Raw genomic sequence first — 21,668 nt, forward strand, 5'->3', positions numbered from 1 at the left:
AATAAAAACTAAGCATACTTAATCAAAGGAAAAAACTCTTAAACTAACGATAATACATCCATTACTGCTTATAACCCCCATATTTACTCCATAAATGCTCTACTAAATCTGACTTGAGGGCCGTATGCATAAGTTCATCACGAACACAAGCTCTATTAGACATGTGAGTCCTTAAACTTGCTGGTCGGTCACGACTGTTGCTGACTTGAAAAGGTTCCTCCATGTTTCTCCTACGTGAGGACGAAGGAGCAGCTTGATCATATTCATTTGGATCATAATATGTTGAATACGTATCTCGCTCATCTTCAACGATCCATGTTATGTATGATAATGCAAGCTATCATAATTTTTCTCAACATACTAACATCCCGAGCTAGAGCAGGATAACGAACTATTGCAAAACGAGCTTGTAGTACTCCAAAAGCACGTTCCACGTCCTTTCACCGACTCTCTTGCTTTTTGGCAAAAGACCCTCTTTTTCATTTTGGGGGAGAGATATTGTGGGAATGAATGTCGCCCACAAAGGGTAAATACCATCGGTGAGATAATACCCCATATTGTATTGGTGGCCATTAACAACATACTGAACAGGAGGTGCTCGACCTTCAAAAACATCATTAAATAATGGAGATCTGTCTAGAACATTTATATCATTACACCTTCCTGGGGTCCCGAAGAAAGCATGCCAAATCCAAAGGTCTTGTGAGGCCACAGCTTCCAAAATCAAAGTGGGCTTATTAGCTCTTCCAAAAAACATGCCCTTCAATATAAGAGGACAATTCTTTCATCGCCAGTGCATGCAATCAATGGATCCCATCATCCCTGGAAAACCTCGGCGCTCCCCATTTCGTAGCAATCTGACCAAATCCTCTTCGTTGGGTCTTCTTAAGTATTCATCGCTAAAGTAAGAGACAACTCCTTCAACAAAATGTTGTAAACAGTCTCTCGCCAGAGAAGCACTAATATGTAGGTAGTCATCAATAGAATCAACTGCACCACCGTATGCTAGCAACCTAATAGCGGCAGTACATTTCTGCAAAGCTGATGCACCTAATCTACCAGTAGCATCTGGTCTTTGTTGAAAGAAATGATGACGTTCTTCTAAAGTTTGCATTATACGAAGAAAGACATGCTTTCTCATGCGAAATCTACTACGGAACAAATTTGGAGGGTAGACCGGTTGGTCAGAAAAGTAGTCATTCCATAAACTGTTATGTCCATCTTCACAATCCCTTTCGACCAAGGTCCTTGGCGCCCTTGGAACTTAATGAATCATTTGGAAGAATTCAATTGGGTTAGACATTATGAATTCATCCATCATTCTATCAACAAAACGATTCGCTTGTCTACGTCTCTCATAACGATGGTCTGAGTCATCATCCGAATTTTGGAGGTTGTGGTTGGTAGATGAATTGGAAGAATTAGAAGCTGAGTTAGAAGAGTTAGTACTTTCATTGGACATGTTTAAAGCGAAAAATTATTTGCTGTAAGAGGTAAGAAATGGCTTGTAGGGTTTGGTGTAGTGAAGTTGATATGTACACCAATATATACAATAATAATTGAGCAATATTAGTAATTGAACAATAATGTTTGATACTTTTTCTGAGAAATTGCATACACACTTCATCAGGGTTACATCTCATCACTCTAAAAAATTGCAATTGGCTTATGTGATCAGTGTTATATCTCATCAATGTCATTACTGTATTGCTTTTATTGAAGTGTCGATTCATTTATGAGAGTGAGAAATCACATCATATGACAAAACTTCTACATTTGTGACAAGTGTATAGTGTCCATAAATTTTTGCCATCTAGTACTTTCAAAAGTTGTTATTCATAAACGATATAATGACAATACATTAATTAATAATGAAAAGATCATACATTACAATAACCATTCATTAAAAAGTTAAAACTACAACAGCTTAAACACTCATTAACTAACCCTACGACATTAAGTGAAAACTTAATTATCAACTTCAAGGAAATAATATTTTCACTAAATTGTTCCTTCTTTCTTGATCTTCCTCTGATAAGTATGGTTTTGCTTCAAGTATCTTGAACAATTCGAGATTGATTTTTCGCTGCTTTTGTGCTTCCCTATCCTTTTCTAGTTGAGCTAGTCCAGCTTCTTTTTCTCTACGGTACTTAATCTTTTCCATTTCGACCTCAGTTTCAGTTTGTCTAGCTAGGTTCATGTGTTGAAGAGTATCCAACCATTATTGAAATGACTCAGAAGGAACATTCATCACTTTGCTCTTACCTTTACTTTTGTTGGAGTCAGCACTGTAGGGGAAGCTAGAACAACCCATGTCACCGCTGGTTGGTGTTTCTGGGTTTGTTGAAGATGAATAGTTACCAGCTTCATTGATCCGTGATCTCTTAGAGACATTTGATTGGGTTGAAGTCTTCTGCTTACACGTCTAAACAAAATTTTCATTTTTGGCCCATGCTTCTTCATTTTTTAAAATATCCCAAGCATGCTTGTCTTGAAATACTGTATTGGTATTTTTTTTTATTTGTCATCTCTATAAATTTTAAGGGCTACCTTAATAACATCATCGTCTGATTGCCCACTACCTCTTCTTTCCTCAGCGTGTGCGTAAGCACCAGCAAATTTTGAGCAATTGGCATTCAACCTTCTTCAACGACATCTAAGCTGCTCCAAACCCCTCACTCTTAATAAATCACCCTTCGTAATGCCATTAGTACCTTGTTCAAAACACCTCTCCCTTTATAGTCTAACATTATTAATATTTGCTTAATTTTTCCCCAAAATTCAGCCCCTTTTTGGTTAGTGTTAGTTTTTTAGTTTTTACTAACCTCTAGCCAAGCTCTTACAAGAACCTCATCTTCGGGGTGTGACCAAAAATTTCTTTTGTCTTGATTATCTCCACCTCCTGTATCGTCACCTTCATTATTTTCTTCAATTTCTTCAACCTCGTCATTATTATCTTCATCTGAAGCAGCGGTAGATCTATAAGCTCAATTAAAATTTGAAAATGCACCTTTGCCTTCACCCATCGAAAAGTGTTGTGATATAGGAAATGTTGTTTCATGTGCAGCAAATTGATAATTCTGAACAGATACATTTCCTTCAGATGAAAAAACATTATGAGAATGAGAGGTATTTGGATTTTGTGGTAATCATAAAGAGACTTCTGTGTTGGACACTAAACTTGCAAAATTCATATTATACATTCCATAATTTGGAAATTGTGGGAAAAATTGAGAGCTTGGTTGTAGTTGAGCATTGAGATCAATTTGACTATTAGAAAATGAAGGTTGATTATTCGGATTATTTTGTTGTCGAGAAGGATTTCTTGATTTGGAGGGATTTTTTTTTTCTATTGGATTTATCCATATCCAATATCGTATTTTTGAGTTTAGTAGATAAGAAGATGTTTCTATTTGAAAGTGTGTAATTTAGGGAGATGAATAATTGTATGAAAATACTTCAATATTAGACTCATTTTATAGGAAAAAAAATATATAGTCGTTGGAACAATTTTTTTGTTTTATTAAACTTCATATTTTTAAAATTATTACCGTTATAAGAAATATAACGTTATTAATAACAATGGTTTTGGACCGTTAGATGTATCTAAAATTGATGCATGCTAACCATTGGATTAAAAGAGTAAAAAAGATGCACTAACTTTTCTCCATGCGAGTTACCGTTTTTTTGTCTTTTGCAAAGCAATTTTGGACATGCAAATCCATGTGTCCTTCTCCCAAGCTTTGCCCAACAATCTTATTTTGGTCATGGGGAAGTCTGGGTCATTAGCCAAATACCCCATTTTTTAATTTATTATCATTATTTTAATACTAATTTATGATTCTCTCTCCTCATGACAAAAGTATTGGTCATCCAATGGGCATACTCTAACGGCGTTATTAGCATCTTTTAATGGCGCAGTGGCATAATAAGAAAGCCCGGCATGGATAGCTTTGAAAATAAGGAAAACAGAAATTGTTTTTTGATTTTTTTTTTTTTAAAGAAACAAAGAACAGAAATTGTTTATTTGACACAATATAGATAATCTTTTATACTCCAGTTCTTTCTCGTTGCTTTAATGGCAACATATTTTCTTGAATGTGTAGATGATTGTACTCCGTAACATGATATATTACCTCCAATTTTTTTTAGTTGCAACTTTAGAATATTTTATATCTCTCAAATAATACCCCAAAATTACAACTTAAAAAAATAGGAGGTAATACTTCAATACTACATGTCTACATCTATTTCACAATTAGACAAGAGCTAATGAACAACCCGGGATGTTAGGTAAAATTGTTGGAATTAGGAGCGCAAGCGGAAGCGCAAAATGATATAGAGAAATAAATAGATAAAAGATGGACAAGAAGAGTAATACTCCCTCCGTTTTTAAATACTTGCTTCACTTTCCTTTTTCGGCCGTTTTTAAATACTTGCTCCATTTCCTTATTTGGAAAACTTTTATAATATTACATTAATTTTCTCTCACCTAGTGGACCCACCATGATCATATTTTATTATTTTCATATTCTCTCTACTCCAATCTCCCCACTACTTTTGCTTTTTACAAATTTTTTATTCTTCTACCTACCCCACTACCTCCATATTTTATTACTTTCTCCAATTTCTCCTAAAACTTCGCGCATGAAGAAATAGAGCAAGTATTTAAAAATGGAGGGGGTAAGAGACACACAAATTTAACGTGGGAAAAACCCTCAAATAAGGTAAACAACCCACCAACAACGAGTACTAATTATCCAATATATGAAAAAAGGTTATGAGAGTACAACCCCGAAGGGTACAAGAGTATGGTATGACTCTCTAGGTTATATTGGATCTAATTCTCAAAAAGAGCTAAAAAAATCACTAATGAGCTAATAGTCGTGTGTCTTGTGTCATGTCCTCAAAACAAGAGGAATACGATGAATATTTATACTACAAATGTAAGCCTTGACCTTGGACAGAAAATATAATAACCTTGAAGGCTAAGGGTCTTTATGCCTTGGAGACCAAGGATATTGTAAGTAGTAATAATAACTTAATTTGTTACATGTACCCAATATTATCCACCTTGGCACAAATTCCATAATAGCGTGTAGTCGTTGTATGAACCATTGAACCCCGAAGGGTATTAGGTAGATATGTCACATGCTAAACCCGAATGCTCTTCATGCTTAGAAATAGAAAGTGACATGTTTGAACTAGCTTGACGTGGAAGCCAACACCAATTTGAAATTTGGTATGATGAAGCCGGAATTGAAGAACCTTAAAGTACATAAAGCCACTTTTGACGGCCTTCATGATTTCATGAGCACCTTTGGAGACTTTGAGAACTCCACCTTCAGCTGAACACGTGCACCCTTTAGAATCAAGAGTACCCATTGAGATTAGATTTCGCTTCATGGCAAGAACATGTCGAACATTAGATAGTTCTATATCCTCATCAATAGTCTTGATTCGAACAGAGCCTACCCCATGAATTTTGCAACGAGAACCGTTGCCCATAAAAACAGAACTATTCTTTATTGATTGATAATCAACAAAGAGATCCTGCTGAAAACAAACATGGTAAGCACAACCAGAATCAAGAACCCAGTTAGAATTTCTACTTCTAGGATGAGAAGTAGCCAAAAGAACAACTTCAGAATCCGAATCAACAACATTTATTTTAGGCGTTTCCTGTTTCTTTTCATTTTCTTCTCTTTCGAGCTTTCTCTTAAGTTTGTAATAATTGGAAACATCATGCCGATGCATCTTGCAGTATTTGCAAGATAAGTTGGAATTATGTCTTGTTGATCTAGACTGCTTTTTGGTACTTGAATTACTACCCACAACATAGAAACCTTCAGAAGATTTAACAACACCATCAAGATCGTATTTCTCTTTAGACAAAAGATTAGAATTAACATCCTCATATGACAAAGTTTCTTTATTGCCATAAAGCATGGTTTCCTTGAAGTGTTTAAAAGATTTGGGTAGTTAGACAACCAATAAAATTGTATTATCTTCGTCATCAATTTTAACTTCTAAGTTTTCAAGATCAATTAAAATAGAGGTAAACTCATCAAGATGAGTTCGGATGGGAGTACCTTCCGTCATGCGAATTGTGTACAATCGCTCTTTGAGGCGCAATTTGTTGGCAAGACTCTTGGTCATGTATAGTGACTCTAGTTTCAACCATAGGCTTGTAGCCAAAGTTTGGTGAATGACTTCACAAAGCACCTCCTTGGACAGACAGAGTTGAAGAACTGATAAGGTTTTCTCATCTAACTCCTCCCATTGCTCATCATCGGTAATAGTAGATGGCTTTTTTGATTTGCCATCTAATGCCTTCTTCAAACCGCTATGGGTAAGAATAGCCTTCATTTGGACTTTCCAAATGCTGAAACTAATCTTGCCATCAAACTTCTCTACATCAAATTTTGTCATCGAAGACATCTTAGAAAGATTTTAAAACGCTCAAAAAAACCTTTGGCTCTAATACGACTGTTGGGATTAGGAGCGCAAGCGGAAGCACAAAATGATATAGAGTAATAAATAGATAAAAGATGGACAAAAAGAGTAATAAGAGACACAAATTTAACGTGGGAAAAACCCTCAAATGAGATAAACAACCCACTAACAACGAGTACTAATTATCTAATATATGAAAAAGGGTATGAGAGTACAACCCCGAAGGGTACAAGAGTATGGTATGACTCTCTAGATTATATTGGATCTAATTTTCAAAGAGAGCTAAGAAACTCACTAATGAGCTAATATTTGTGTGTCTTGTCATGTCCTCAAAACAAGAGGAATATGATGGACATTTATACTACAAATGTAAGCCTTGACCTTGGAGAGCAAGTATAATAACCTTGGAGGCCAAGGGTCTTCATGCCTTGGAGACCAAGGGTCTTTATGCCTTGGAGTCTTGGAGACCAAGGATATTCTAAGTAGTAATAAAAACTTAATTTGTGATATGTACCCAACAAAAATAAGTATAAGTACAACTATTATGTTGAAATAACTTTTTTTTTTTTTTTGACAACCAAGAAAACACCAGAAGAAAATTAGCCTTTTCTACCCTTCAAGGCCAAATTATGGGCTTCTGCTATTATACATCTATTAGTCTTTTTAATCATTAGTAAAGCGAAGGAGTCGGAAATACTCTTGATGTCACTGATTATCGATTTAATCTCTCGATCCGCATCGACTGGGTTCTTGAAACAGTGAATGAGGTTGTTGCAATCCGTTAGAATGATTACGCTCTTACCTCCGAGGTTGTAGCTCTGCAAAGCTAGGAGGGCAACCGTTGTTTCAGCCTGAATGGGAGTATGAGTGAGGATTCTACTACTCCCCTGTTGCACCTTTCGGCCATTTTCATAGATCACCCATCCTACTGCTGCTTCCTAATCACCTTCCTTCCCTGTTCTCCCTTTCTTCCACACTCCATCAATTTTTATCTTAATCGTAGGATCAAGATTGTTATTATTAGAGCACAAGGTTGTAGGAGTTTATAGGTACTACGCAGCGGAAAAACATGAATCATATTCAATCAAGTACCTAATCTCAAGATCATATGCATAACACACAAGACACATAATCATACCTTTGAAGCGTGAATTCCACGTAGCAATTTGATTGACAAATCAGGGAGAAAATAGAGCCCCAAGCGTTGCTCCTCTACTTAGTCCACGAGCTTCGAACGAGCCGTCCACCAATACTAGATTGGTCGAGTGATTGAGGAAAACCGCGATCACCACCTTTATTGGACTAACCGACCACCACGATCTACCACCACCACGAACCACCACACTGGCGCCAAGGGAGGAGGAGAGAGCCGTGAGATAGAGGAGAGTTTGATATGGGTTGGTCTCGTATTTGCTAATTAGAGTTTGATCTCACTGATCAGATAATTGCATACTACTAGAAAACCCTAGGCAGCTAGTCTATTTATAATCCTATTATAATTAGACTAGGGTTAGAAAGCCCAAAACCCTTCAATCCACTCCATGTGGCCGGCCATACTAGAGGATGAGGCCCATCATGGGCCTTATCCTCTCGTGCCCGATCTAGACCCTTTGTGTGACCTTATATGATCCGTCCAATTGGGCTTTGGGCTATTTTACTAGCCCAAAGATCGTTAGTACCTCTAGCTATGATAAAACGACGACCCAAATGTCCGAACTTAATTATCTCCATAATTTGATCCAATTATATATCTAGTAATTGCACACGACGAAGACATAAATCCTTCAATCTCCCCCTTGTCTGAGACAAGTGTGCAATATTCAAATTCCTTAAGTCAATATGTGTCGATTTGTTAATATGATTGCATCACATGTCGAGATCATATTAATCTACAAATCGTTTCTTGAATTCTGAGTTAGAATTACAAAACCAAATGATTGCTGAGTAATGCATTTGAACGCGGCCACGTATTTTCTGAATTCTCCCTCTTCAAGCGACCATGACACATTTCCTAATTTAATAGGTAGACTCAATCCAATCTTGTGGCAACAAGGCTCCCACTCAAATCATGAGGTAACCAGGAAACACCCTTTATAATCTCCAGTTACGGGAAGACGTTTGAATGTACACAGTTACATCAATCATTGAATGAAATCAATGTTCCACTCATGTCAAAAGAATCCACTAATATATCCGGAAGCTCTATGCTTGAACTTCAAAGTAGGTCAATAGTTCGATCATGCATCATTCATGCATATCCAAGTGATTGACCGAGCATCTCTATGCCCATATAGCCCATGAAACTGCGCTATCCAATCAAGCTTACATGCTAGTCCATTTATTGAAATCATTTATGTCCACTTTAATGATTTCGAACTAGAAACTTAAATAATATATGAATTTTGTTCACTTGTGGGGTTTCATTCACCAGGTCATTTAAATAAATTAACCTGATGAGCCCATCAATCCATAATCATTTTGGACATTTTATTTAATTTCCAAAACCATAATTAAATAAGAGAAATGAAATTTCTATTTTAAACATAATTCTACAAGTATATGCATTCCTTATGTAATATGTTTTCTCAAAACATATACAACTTGAATTACATAACTTGCTTCAATCCAAGTCTTTAATATGACTCTCATATCTTAGTCCATGGAAGGGGTTTAGTGATTTCTCACTCATAATAAAACTTTGCAGATCACAACATTCCGCTTGTCATTGATCTCATAAATGAGGTGATATCTCATATCTATTTGTTTGGATTTGTGATATGACCCTGACTCCTTTGTTTTGGCAAAGGTGTCCTTTTAGTCACAAGACATTATCGCGAGCAACAAACACTTTGTTTCTACGCAATTGTAGGAATAATTCCTCTTAGTTTCCATGAGAAAACCCATGAAGAACTATTTGTCTGATTTAGGGTGCATTATGTCATCTTTATAAACATTTTACATTGATTTCATAACCCTTAATCCTGTTTAGAAAAGATAACTTTTGGAAAATTTCTAAATCATAACTCTTATGACATCTTTTCTACTGCTTTGGTTAAGTTTTCTGTTTAGTATATTCGCAATTGTTGTTGTAATGCATATCCTCAAACGATATTTGTAAATCATTAAAGCTAATCTAGGATCGAACAATGGCAAGCAAAGTTTGATTCCCTTTTCAACATACACTTTAAATGTAATGTTTCTGGATTGTGAACTAATTCAACAATTCCCTTTTAGATGATCATTTACTTTTTTTTTTTGAGTTAAATATTTATCACAACAATCATATTGTGTTGTTAAATTGTTTATCTCAAACTGATTTTACATTTCATTTTGGAATTTTGAACATTTCAAAGATTCCATGCTTTACTTCATTAAGTAATTATCGATATATTTACTTAAATTGTTAGTAAAAGAAATAAAATAGTTAAATCTCTTTGCTAATTCTTGAACTTATGGTCCACACACATCATATGTTTGTGTTCCAAAAGGTCATTAGCTCTTTTACCCTTTCAGCTAAAAGGCAACTTGGTCATCTTACCTTATCAAGCATGGCTTCCAATTCTCAAGTGATTCATAATCATATAAGAATAAGAGTCCACCCAATATAACTTTGGATGTGCAAAATGGTTTATGTGACCTAATCTTACTTTGTTATAAGTAAGTTTACTTTAAATCATCTAATTTTGCTTTTGTGATCTACTTATATCAATGTCATAAAACAAAATAACTCATATCTAGCAAAATGAAAACAATTTATTACCTTGGTCATGGATCAACACTTGTCCAAGCCAAGTAAAAACAATTCAGCATTCAAACAAGAAAACCGAAATATTGTCTCATCAAAACTGGAAATTGTTCTAAAATCATCATAAAAATTCAGAAATTAAAACTATGAAGCTATCTCTGGCCACTCAAACACTTCTAGTGCACCTTCAAGCTCTATTTCCATGCTAGCCTCACTTCTTTGCAGCTTCTGCACAACATTAATAATGTTAAGCACTGCAACTTGGTATCATACACCTAAGTGAAAGTTAAAATGTTTATAACATAATACCTGAGGTTGATGCTCCATTCTTCTTGAGGAAGTCAAGGTATTTCTGGCAATTGCGTTTCCAATGCCCCTTATTCTTGTAGTAAAAGAATTCACTTTCACTTGCAGCCTTGGGTTTTGGATTCGCCTTAGGCTTCTCAGGAGCCTTGGCAACTTGCTTGCCCTTGCTCTTGGAACTAGCCTTTTGCCCCTTTTTTTTGAACCCTTTCCCTTTTGAATCATAAGAACTTCCTTCTTAGGTTCCTTAGGGATTTGCTTTTCAGCACTAACTAGCATTACATGCAATTGATTCATAGTCTTTGCAGTTGCAGTCATGTTAAAATTCATGATAAACTGGTTAAAACTTTCTTGAAGTGAGTGGAGAATGATGTCTGTTGCCATCTCATCACTGTATGGGTGCCCCAGTTTCTCCATACTTTGAATAAGACCGATCATTTTGAAAACATGATCATGAACTGTGGCACCCTTCTCCATCCTACAATCTAGAATCTCACGATGAAGCTCGTACTTTTCAACTCTTGCTTGTTTCTTAAACAAGGCTTTGAGTTCTTGCATGATTGTGTACGCATCCTGATCCTCAAAACGCTTTTGAAGACTAGGTTCCATGGTAGCAATCATCAAGCAAGTGATAGGCACAGCTCTATCATGAGCTTCCTTGTGCCTCTTGACTTCTGTCGTAGTTGCAGTTTCTGGCAGAGGTCCTGGTAACGGGGTGTCAATGACATCCTCTCTACCTTCAGATTTTAGAACGAGCCTTAGGATTCTTTCCTAAGTGGAAAAGTTTTCTCTTGTCAACCGATCCTTCTCAAGGAATGGTCGAAGATTGTAAATATTGTTGTCATTGTGATTACGGCTACTCATCTATGTCAAAATAAGGAAAAGTTTAATAATTATGTTTAATTTAACATTAAAGTACCATAAACGATTAATTAGGTAACTATAAAGCACTTTATTCAATAATTAAATGATCCCAATTGAATTTTATGTGATTCCAAGATCCTTTATTTGTGTAATAGTTGACTAGACTGAGGCCCTACCATCAAGCATTACATTTTCAAGGTGAGTAAACTCTTTACTGATTACAACTCTTGTAACTCGTGTAACTCTTTACTGATTACAACTCTTGTAACTCTTGCTTGTGTAGCTCGAGAGTGGCTGTTTTCCACCAGGAAATAGGTTTCTTTTCCGAAGACAAAGACCACCAGAATCTGAGAATGGTGGAAGAGATTTTTTTTAGTATCTTCTTAGGCATGAGATAACTTAATTACACCTTTTGATGTGTGATTTTATCATGCATTATAAAATTAATATTAATACTTTAATTTGCTATTTATCTACGCCCGAGATAAGGGGATTCATTAGCAAGATATATATTTTATTTTAAACAATATTTTGACCATTAAATTTTGTATATATTAATTAATAAAATAATTATATATATAGTTATATAATTATATTTTTATAATTACATTTATACTAATCCAACAACATTTTACATACTACCTCCGTTTTATATTTTTTTTTCTGCAACTGTGGAATATTTTATCTCTCACAAATAATACCCCAAAGTTGCAAAAAATATGAAACGGAGGTAGTATAAATATTCAATTTTATTCTAATCTAAAAAAAGTATAGTCAAAGTTAATAGACCAATAGGCCAAATATCTTTTTTAACCTTATGATTTTAATTTCACAGTTCACAATGTTCATCTTTGACCGTGTATATATTCAACATGATATGAGTAAAATTTCTACAAATAATTGTATTGAAAATACATTTCAAGCAACAAGAACACACATGACATAGTTTTGATATTTAAAATAGTAAATTATAATGTAAAGAATAAAAAGAAATAATGGGTATCAGTTTAATGTTGCTGACTAACATCTACTACTGCCTAAAATATAAAAATTTAATTGATAATCAACTAATGTCATTTACTAGTATGTTAATAGTAAGTTTTGATTGATTATTTGATTGTGTTTTTCAATGATTGTGGTTTTCAACTAACAACTTATGAGATAATCAATTGTTCAATACTCCCCAACCCAATAGTACATGTCTAATAAAAATTAAATATGAATATTAAGGTTATTTTAGGGGGACACCATAGCCTCACCTTAACTTATAGGAAAAATAAACTTTAATAATCCCAACTATTGGCAATTTACCTACAATAGTTCCTACTAACGTTTATTTTCTAATAATCTTAACTATTGACCCAATTTTCCTCTAGCAGTCCCAACCGGTCACTTACCTACTAGTGCAGGTTATAATCCTACGTGGCATTTCTTTTCTTTTTTTTTCTTTAAAATTTGATTTCCTTCCTTTTTTTTTGTATTATTAGTAATCTAAGTCAGCCCAAATTTTTTTTTTGCCCGTTATTTCTTCTCTCTTATGTCTTCTCTCCTCCTCTCCCCTGTTTGAGTGTTTGGATTAATTTTTTTATTTGGTACTCCTTCGAATTATCAATGGCTAGTGGTAGGAATCAATTTAGTGGGTCTCCAGCATCATCTTCAAGCTCAAGGGGAGGAATATATGCTACCACGAGATGCAATTGTGAGTTAGATGCGGTTGTACGTACGGTGAAGAAGGGCCCTAATATTGGTTGTAAATTCTTTGGTTGTCCTAAATGGCCGGTAAGTTAATTGATTGTTTGTTTATTGAATTTGAATTGTTGTTGTAGGTAAATTAATTGTTCTAATGTTGTAGGTTGTAGTTAAAATTTGATTGAAATTAGGGTTTATGTTAAATTGTACAGGATACGGAGTGCAATTTCATGAAGTGGGTCAATTGTAACAATGGAGATGACTTGCGATTTCAAATCTTTGAAAGGGAAACAACTATAGCCGAATTGGCGATGCAAAAGAGTATGTTAGAAGACAAAGTGAAGAGGTTGCAAGGAAATAAGGGAAATTTTGTGGAAGAAGTACAAGAAATGAAAGCTGAAATAAGCCAACTAAGAATTGAGCTCATGAGGTCTTCAGGGAATGAATACAATCTGACAATGGCTCTGTTTTGTTCATGGGTGTTCTTTGGCATTGTGGTGTTGTTGTTCAATTAGGTTGTTTAGTGGCAATTATCTAAGTAGCTTAGTATTTGAACTTTGAATTATGTAGTCTTATAAGTTAGGTGGAATTAAGTAGTAATGTTATGAGTATTGAACAATTTTGTTTATAACTTTTGCCTTTTTATGCAATGAAATAAAAGTTTGGATTACAAAAATTAGTAAAATCATGTTATACTTCATATATTACTAAATTAGTTGAATGATGTTATGTCATACAAAAGTACCCAAAATCCAAAATAACTAGCCAAATATACAGGCTGCTCCTACTAATCCAAAATAATAGTAGCTAATCATAACACAAAATAAGTAGGGCATAATTGTTTCATACACACAAATCCTATATAAACTACTGAGTTTGGTGATGCTTGTTTGATTGTTGACTTGAGTTCTCTCCACCAATGAAATTGTGTGGTTGTTGAGTCATAGCTATTTTGCTCCTTATAGTGGTTGTTGTTCCTGACAACTCTCTTGCGGATTTTCCTCGAACTTGAAACAAGTGTGCAAGAATGATTAGTGACACTTGACATTCACCTAAAACAAATGAAAGAGTGACAATTTAGGTAACTTACACTGGTAAGGACAGACCCATCATAACCAAAAAGAACTCCAACACCCCTAGGATTTTGGAAGTTCCCCCTTCCTCTTCCTCTACTGGTTTGGCCTCTCCCTGAACCACTACTACCTCTTCCTTTCCCTCTCCTAGCACCCATGGTACCCCTTCCTTGCCCTCTCCTAGTAGCAGATACCTGAGACCCTACTTATGCTGTATCTGATGGCCCTATAGACTGAGACATCCCTGCACCTTAAGTAGTAGGTGGTGCTTGACCTCTCCCTGACTAAGGTTTTTGCCCACCTCTTGCTCCTCTTCCTCCCCTTATTGCCCTTCCACCTTTCCCAAGCTGTGTGGGTTGAGCACTAATATCATGGTGTGCTGGTGCATCTAGTGCAGCAGAAAATTGGGGTTGGGGAGGTTGTCCATCTTTCCTAGGTCTTCCCCTAGGCTTCTTTGTGGGTGGTTGACTAGGTTCCTTAACATTGTCCTTGTTAGGGCATTTCCTTTTGTTGTGTGTAGTTTACTTTCACACAGAACAGGACATTTGAATACCACTTTTAGTTAAAGCACCTGGTTTTTTGGGGTTCTAAAATGGGTCTTTAATTATGTTCTTTCTTGGCCTCCCTAGTCCAATGTTAATGGGAAGGTGGGGCAAGAGACTCTAGGCCAATATCTTTCACCTTCTAAAGGTGGGATAGATCCTAACACAAATAAGTTAAACATAGCAAATTTCTGCATTTGTATGTAAAATTGAGATATTAAACTAATTAAATGTACTTGCATATGCTTTCAAGTAGTTTTCCCTTGTGTAACATGGATCCACAAAGTGCTCTACTTCTTTGTTGAGAAAAAAGATGCAGGCACAAGCATGACAGCAGGGAATGCCTAGCATATCCCATTTCTTGCAAGTACAGGTCCTTGCTTCCAAATTTACCACTAGTTGATCAAAATTATGGGACACATTGAACAAAATTTTTGAGGATGGGTACACATCATAGTAAGAAGATTTGTGTTTCTCCTTATTCAACTTTGTCTGAATTCTTGGGCAAAAAGCAGTTGTACACTTAGTCATTTCTTGCCCAGGGCCTTTTCTTCACTAGCCTTTGCATTAGCCCAGTTCTTATGTCTTTAAGCATGTACAAAAGATTCTTTGTCCTTGCTTGAATTATATAACCATTGAAGGTTTCTGCTATGTTGTTGGTGATGTCATCTGTTTTCATTGAAGTCTTTAGGAAAGCTCTGTAGAACAAAGGAGGGTTGTACAGCTTGAATGCCTCAGCTGCATCATTGTTTATCTCAGATAGCTTTTTCATTGCATCTTCATAATCTGCCATGCTGTAAGATTTTGCAATTTTCCAAAATTGCAATTTGAGTTCATCTCCTCTGTAAGTCTTGTGCCAATGAGCATAAATATGTCTGGTACAGTGCCTATATTCAGCTTTGGGAAAGATAGTTGGCACAACATTCAGTATGGCCTAAAAGAAACACATACAAGTCAGATTAAAACACATATAAGTAAATGATAAGTAACACCAGCATCATAAATAAAGTAACAACTTACTTGGTGCTTCTGAAATGATAACAACTTTATCTCATCACCCAAGTCAAGACATGCTTGAATATGTGTAAAAAAACAACTCTCGGCTCAAGTTGTTTTCTCCTTCTACTACAGCCCATGCCACTGGGTACATTTGGTCATTTGCATCCCTGCCTACTGCACAGAGGAGCTGACCACCTAAAAAGATCTTTAAAAAGCAAGCATCAACAGCTAGAACTTTCCTACACCCATGTTTCCACCCTTTTGCAAGACCCTCAAAACACATAAAAAGCCTTTGGAATACTGGTGGAGGCAACTTCGTCATCACTATCACTAACTCAGTGTGACTACCAGGGCTACTCTTCTTCACAGCAGCTAAGTACCCTCCCACCTTTTGGTAATGCTCATGCATGGATCCATGTAACAACTTGTGTGCTGCATACTTGACTTTGTATGCTAACACCCTATTCATTATCATCTTGTATGCCCTTTTTATACATTTAACTATCTCTTTGGCCGGCAATGAGGTCTTGTTTTGAACACATCTAGAAACTGTTGTACAACCCATTTAGCTTTCAATTGTCTGTTCTTCTTCATGTTTCTCTAACAAGTATGCTTATTGCACACTCTCTTAACCAATAGTGCTGCCTTTCCAGTATGCCAAGAACCATAAACTCTAAATGGACAGCCTTTACTGCACCTTGCCTCAATTCTTTGACCCTTGTTCTTGTTGCTATTAGTGATCACTAGGTATTTCCCCTGAAACACAACATACTTAGACACTGCCTCCTTGAAGTCATCTCTTTTTGCAAACCTCAAACCAACTCTCCAACTGAACTGTAAGAAGTCAGTGTCTGGGCTCACTAGCAAAGTAGATCTCTTTGTCCTATTACCCTCATCTCCTTCATCATCAGTTGGTGGTGGGGTGTTTTCTTCCTCATCACTCTCTTCATACTCACTTTCATACTCAGATTCTTTTTCCTGCTCTTCCTGAACCATAATGGCCTTTCCCTCAATTGCTTCTTTAGCCAACTGAGCAACAATTTCTACTAGTTATGTGTTACACCTCTTCACTCTCTCTCTAGCTTGGCTGTATTCTTCATCACTAACCTCAGAATCAAAAGGTTCACTTCCATCCAAAATGGCCTCATTATACTCATCCTCTAATTCTGCATCTAACCCATCCAAACCACTAAGAAAATGCTCATCTTCCTGTAACACCCCCAAAATTTGAACTCTTTTATAATAATTAAACCATATTTTTATTAAAAGTCGTTGTTCAAACTCTGGGTGTGTTACTAAGAGGCAGAGGGAAGTTCAACAAAAACAGACATTAAACTATTATACCATAGCTAAGTGGTCTAAAACAAGTATAACTTATTTCAACCCAAACTTAACATAAAACTTAAACCAAAGTATATTAAGTGGCGACAAAGTCAAATAGTCTTATTCTATGATACGTCTTCACTCGAACCAACCCGTCTTACCACCCTGCAAAAATAAATAGGAAACACAAGGAAAAACTCCAAAATCAGATAAACTAAGTAACTACGACTTCATCCTGTAAAATAAATAATTTTTGTTTTGAAAACATTTTTGTACATGAAATAATAAAGTAAATTAATATAATCAACTTAAGCGCTCGCACAAGTAACAAATGACTTAACCAAACAAATTTACTTATAACTTATATGTAAGAAAGGGAAAGAGAACGCTAGTAGGACGGGACTAATCCCAGAGTAACCACCTACTTACAAGGGTTGCGCATCACCCTGTTTTGGCCAAGTATATGTCAACAAAATGTCCCTAGTGCGCACACCCTTCACTAATCTAATGGGTAACCACAATTTACCTCGCACCAAAACTATTAGGAGGAAGACTCATGAAAGATAATTGGTAGGAAGTGTAGTATTAAACCTACTAGAAGCCTATTGGGTATCCACATATGTGAACCAATAGAACAACATCTAGTAGGGCAACCTATTCTTCATCCTTTTGGGGTTTCATTTCCCTTCTTAAATTATTATATTTTAAAATTCTTTGCAAATAAACACTTAGGGGGCGTTTGGTTCGCACAGGGAAATCAGAATGGAATGAATCCAGGGAATGAAGGAGAAAGGAATGAGTTGACCCTGATTTATCCTGGTTGTTTGGTTGTGTCCATGAAACAGAATGAACTGTTCATTGATTCCCTTTGTGACTGTTTGGTTCAAGCCAGGGAATCAAAATATGAGTTTTTAAATTCCTTTTTATTTTTCCCAATAATAACATGTTATTATATGATAAACCTATTTCTTCATGAAATACAAATTGAAGAACTGGTTATGAAAAATATATGATAAACCTGTATCATATTTTCTTATAATATGAAAAAAAAAAAAAAAATTAAGCCAAAATAAATAAAATATAATTCCAAATACATATTATTTATACACAAAATATATACACAAAATTAAATTATTATTTATACATATACATACATATAAAATTATAAATCAATATATACATATTGATAGTACCATCCAGTAGCAAGCTGCTTTGTCTTCCCTAAATCAATGTATCCATTTTCATATTCATAGAGGTTGTCATCCTCCCCAAATTTTATTTTATTTTTTTTAAAAAAGTTGAAGAAAGTACAACAACAAGTTGTTCGTCTTCCCAAAAATAAAAAATAAAAATTAAAATACAAACCTTGAAGAAACAAGCAGCAATAAACTCTTACAGATCTCACAATTCAAGAGAAAAAAAAAAATAAAGGCAATTTAACCATGTGTACTTCGTCCTCCCCAAAAATTTAAAAAATAAAAATAAAAACCTTAAAGAAACAAGCAGCAGTAAACATCAATTACACACAATAGTTCAAGAATAATAATTGTATTTTTTTAACAATTCATGAAAAAGAACAAAAAAAGAGTTGATTAAGCTATAAAACTTGAAGAAAAAAAACAAGAACATGAAGTCGCCGGCCGACGTCCCTTGTCCGTTGGAGGTCGTCGCCAGTGCAAGTTCTATGGTCGCTGTTGTGGTGGCCGGAGGTTCAGGTGACGGCTATTGGAGTTTTTAGGGTTAAGAGAAGAGAGAGACTGATGGAGTGATGGGTAATGAGGGGGGAATGGGAATGGGAAAGTGTAAGGGGGGTGGCGAATGAGAGTAGAGGGTTTTTGGGCTAAGTCAAAAATAAAAAGGGGGTAAAGGGAATGATAGAAATTGATAAACAAACGACAACAAACGGAATCATTCCCATTCCCTTTCTTGAAACCCCCTAACCAAACGCCCCCTTAGTCATATAATTCACATATAATCCAAGATTATACTTATAAAAATTATAGTACCCAAGTCACTTTTTTAAAAGAAATCAAGTATCATAGAACATTGTATAAAATTGTCATATCAAAACATCATATTTAAAGCCACATACCCAAAGTATCAATACCAAAAATAAATCAATATTATCATAGACGTAGATACTAGTATTAAAAGTATTATCATTCACTTTAATGAAAATCGTTCATAAAGTTTATAGAATAAACTACATACTCATAATTTATTCATATAACACGTCTACCACATAGTTGCATCAAAACGGTGTCCTAACGGGATTCTAAGTTTTTTTTTATGGACATCGAAAATTACCTTGAAAAGCGTGTAGTTCTCGAAACGCGTAGTATCCAAAACTAGTACCCTTGACCGTTGTCTATATAACCTCCGTCTACAAGCTAAGTTAACCACAAAATAAACCCTCAATTAAACTCTTATATATTCAAATCTAATACCACTTAATTAGCTATATAATGTATAAGTCAGAATAAAGATACTCCTACAACAATCATATTGTAATGCTTTTAAACTCATAGTATATTTATATAAAACTTTTTCAAACAAAGCAAAATAAGTTTGCAAAATAGTAGCATTCATATAAATATAGAAATAAAATAATATAAATCATAGTTAGGTAAGAAAGCAATAAACTAGTTTATTCCTTCAATTTTTTTTACAGAACATACTATTGCAACTCATTGCATGAAAATGATGATGAAAGTCAACAATCAAATCAAAGCTAATACTACTTGGGAGAGGAACAATTTATTTGAGAAAAGAAAGACAGGGAAAGGGAAAAATAACAACGACAAAGATAGGTCTTTGCAGATTAAAATTTGCAAGGTCGGTACTCGGTGGTGATCGAATGAGTAACTTGTTTCATATTTTTTTCCTTTTTATGGATTGAGTAGGATGATTATGGAAAACATTTCAATGGTGTTCTTACCTTTGAGAAAGAAAATTGCATATTGGTTGAGAATGAAGGATGACTGAAGGATGAAAATAGGGGTTGTATATATACCTTCACAAGGTTCAATGAATCAGTCTAAGAAGTAATGATTTAGCAACTAAGGAGTTGTAACTGATGAAATTGTATAGCTAATTATTCATGACACATATTGATTAGCAATATTGAAGAATATTAGTGACGGTTGAAGGCTGGAGAAATGCTTCATTTTTTTTTTGTTTTTTGTTTTTTTTTAAAGGATTAAAAACGGTAAAAGATAATAGTAATAAAATCAGCTTAAGAAATAACTTCAAAGGCAAAGATGATAGTACTATTGATAGTAACTATATCGTATGAAATGTCTTGTTTTGAACATAAAATAATAGTTTAAATTCCTTTTTTAAAAAAAATAATATATATATATATATATATATATATATATATATATATATATATATATATATATATATATATATATATATATATAGGGTATTACACTTCCAACTCAACATCATCTGTCTCATCATACTCATCCTCATAACATACTCCATCAAATAAAGGACCTTAACCACCCTTCCCTTTCTCACTGCACTCAACTAAAACCCCTTTCCCTTTATCTGTTAGAGGGTTATATGATGGATTTGCATCATCACTTTCATCACTGTAGTAACCTTCACACAGTCGATCTATCCTAAGTGGACTATCAGGCTTGTTATCAAGCCAATCAAATTCAACATCAGCAAGGGGTTGAGAGTTTTTTGCTACTATTTCTATATTTCTGGGTGATGTGGTTTTTTGCGGAGTAGTGTGTTTCTCAAAATCTAGATCTGAGGTATTAAAAGCAGTATGGGTAAGGTAGGGTGAAGTTGGGTATCTATTTCTTTGAGTGAGGTGGAAGATGCTTTTTTGGCAGCTCTTTTTGAATTAATGTTGGGGCGGGGCTTTTTTGGGTCCTAGGATTTGTCCTAACTTGAGTCAAAATAGTAGGTGAGCCCCTTTTAGGTGTCTTTTTCTTTTTTTTTAAGCTTGGATGCTTTTGGGGAAGACTGTGATGCTTGTGTCAGTATTTGAAAGTGTGTTTCAATTGCAGGTTCCTCCATTTGCTCAAGCTCAGGTGATTCATCACGATGCTTTATATAAAGCTCCACACACCTATACTTCACACCCAACTTTGCTACCTCCATAACATCAACATCATCATGTACTTTTCTTAGTCCATTTGACATACTTATTAGCCCAGGCACCAAGTAATATAGACCAACAACATCTTTACCCTCCCTACAATACTCTTTTGCTGACTCTATTATGTCAAAGAAACTTAACAAATCTAGGTCAATTTGCCTAGATTTACCTCTTCCCCCCTCATAAACCAATTCACCATTACTAACATGCTTGAAGAACCCACTATGCCAAAACTTCAAAGCGATTTTATCACACATTTCAACCTAACAACTACAACAATAGTTCACCATTACTAACCCACCCCGAAATAATCAATAATAAACCCTAACATAACGAATACATTAACACCACAAAAAACAACAATCAAAATTGATTATAATTCACAAATTATCACAAACCAGGATAACTAACCACATTAACACATAATTCTACTCAACATTCGCAATTAATCGCATCAATTAGTAACATAAATCAACAATCTTTGCGAAAATTTACAGAACTAGGGTTTACCTAAGTGCAGAAACACTTCAGTTCTTCAATGTCGACGCGAAATC

General features: G+C 35.0%; 2 protein-coding genes across 2 annotated transcripts; both read right to left on the bottom strand.

The window, feature by feature from the left end:
• Positions 1 to 61: 61 nt before the first annotated feature.
• LOC145588666 (uncharacterized) lies at positions 62 to 1,114 on the bottom strand. The gene is made up of 3 exons (XM_081645279.1): positions 863 to 1,114; positions 535 to 760; positions 62 to 303 (listed from the first exon to the last, which is right to left on the bottom strand). Exons 1-3 carry the CDS (start codon positions 1,112 to 1,114, stop codon positions 62 to 64), a joined length of 720 nt encoding a protein of 239 aa, XP_081501405.1.
• A 14,081-nt stretch (positions 1,115 to 15,195) lies between these two features.
• Positions 15,196 to 16,236, bottom strand: LOC145588667 (uncharacterized). Its single transcript, XM_081645280.1, has 2 exons — positions 15,802 to 16,236; positions 15,196 to 15,606 (listed from the first exon to the last, which is right to left on the bottom strand). Exons 1-2 carry the CDS (start codon positions 16,234 to 16,236, stop codon positions 15,196 to 15,198), a joined length of 846 nt encoding a protein of 281 aa, XP_081501406.1.
• Between the last annotated feature and the right edge of the window lie 5,432 nt (positions 16,237 to 21,668).

The sequence above is a fragment of the Chenopodium album genome, chromosome 17, assembly GCF_948465745.1.
Source record: "Chenopodium album chromosome 17, dcCheAlbu1.1, whole genome shotgun sequence".
NCBI lineage: Eukaryota > Viridiplantae > Streptophyta > Magnoliopsida > Caryophyllales > Amaranthaceae > Chenopodium > Chenopodium album.

What these genes read in the sequence shown, in the direction of transcription:
- LOC145588666 (XM_081645279.1), bottom strand. Translation starts at nt 1,114, where the DNA reads ATGCAAACTTTAGAAGAACGTCATCATTTCTTTCAACAAAGACCAGAT. An exon ending in GACCCAACGAAGAGGATTTG is followed by an intron (nt 761 to 862) that starts GTCAGATTGCTA and finishes CTTATATTGAAG; the next exon opens with GGCATGTTTTTTGGAAGAGC. An exon ending in GGGGTATTATCTCACCGATG is followed by an intron (nt 304 to 534) that starts GTATTTACCCTT and finishes GGATCGTTGAAG; the next exon opens with ATGAGCGAGATACGTATTCA.
- LOC145588667 (XM_081645280.1), bottom strand. Translation starts at nt 16,236, where the DNA reads ATGGGTTGTACAACAGTTTCTAGATGTGTTCAAAACAAGACCTCATTG. An exon ending in TGTACCCAGTGGCATGGGCT is followed by an intron (nt 15,607 to 15,801) that starts GTAGTAGAAGGA and finishes TGTTTCTTTTAG; the next exon opens with GCCATACTGAATGTTGTGCC.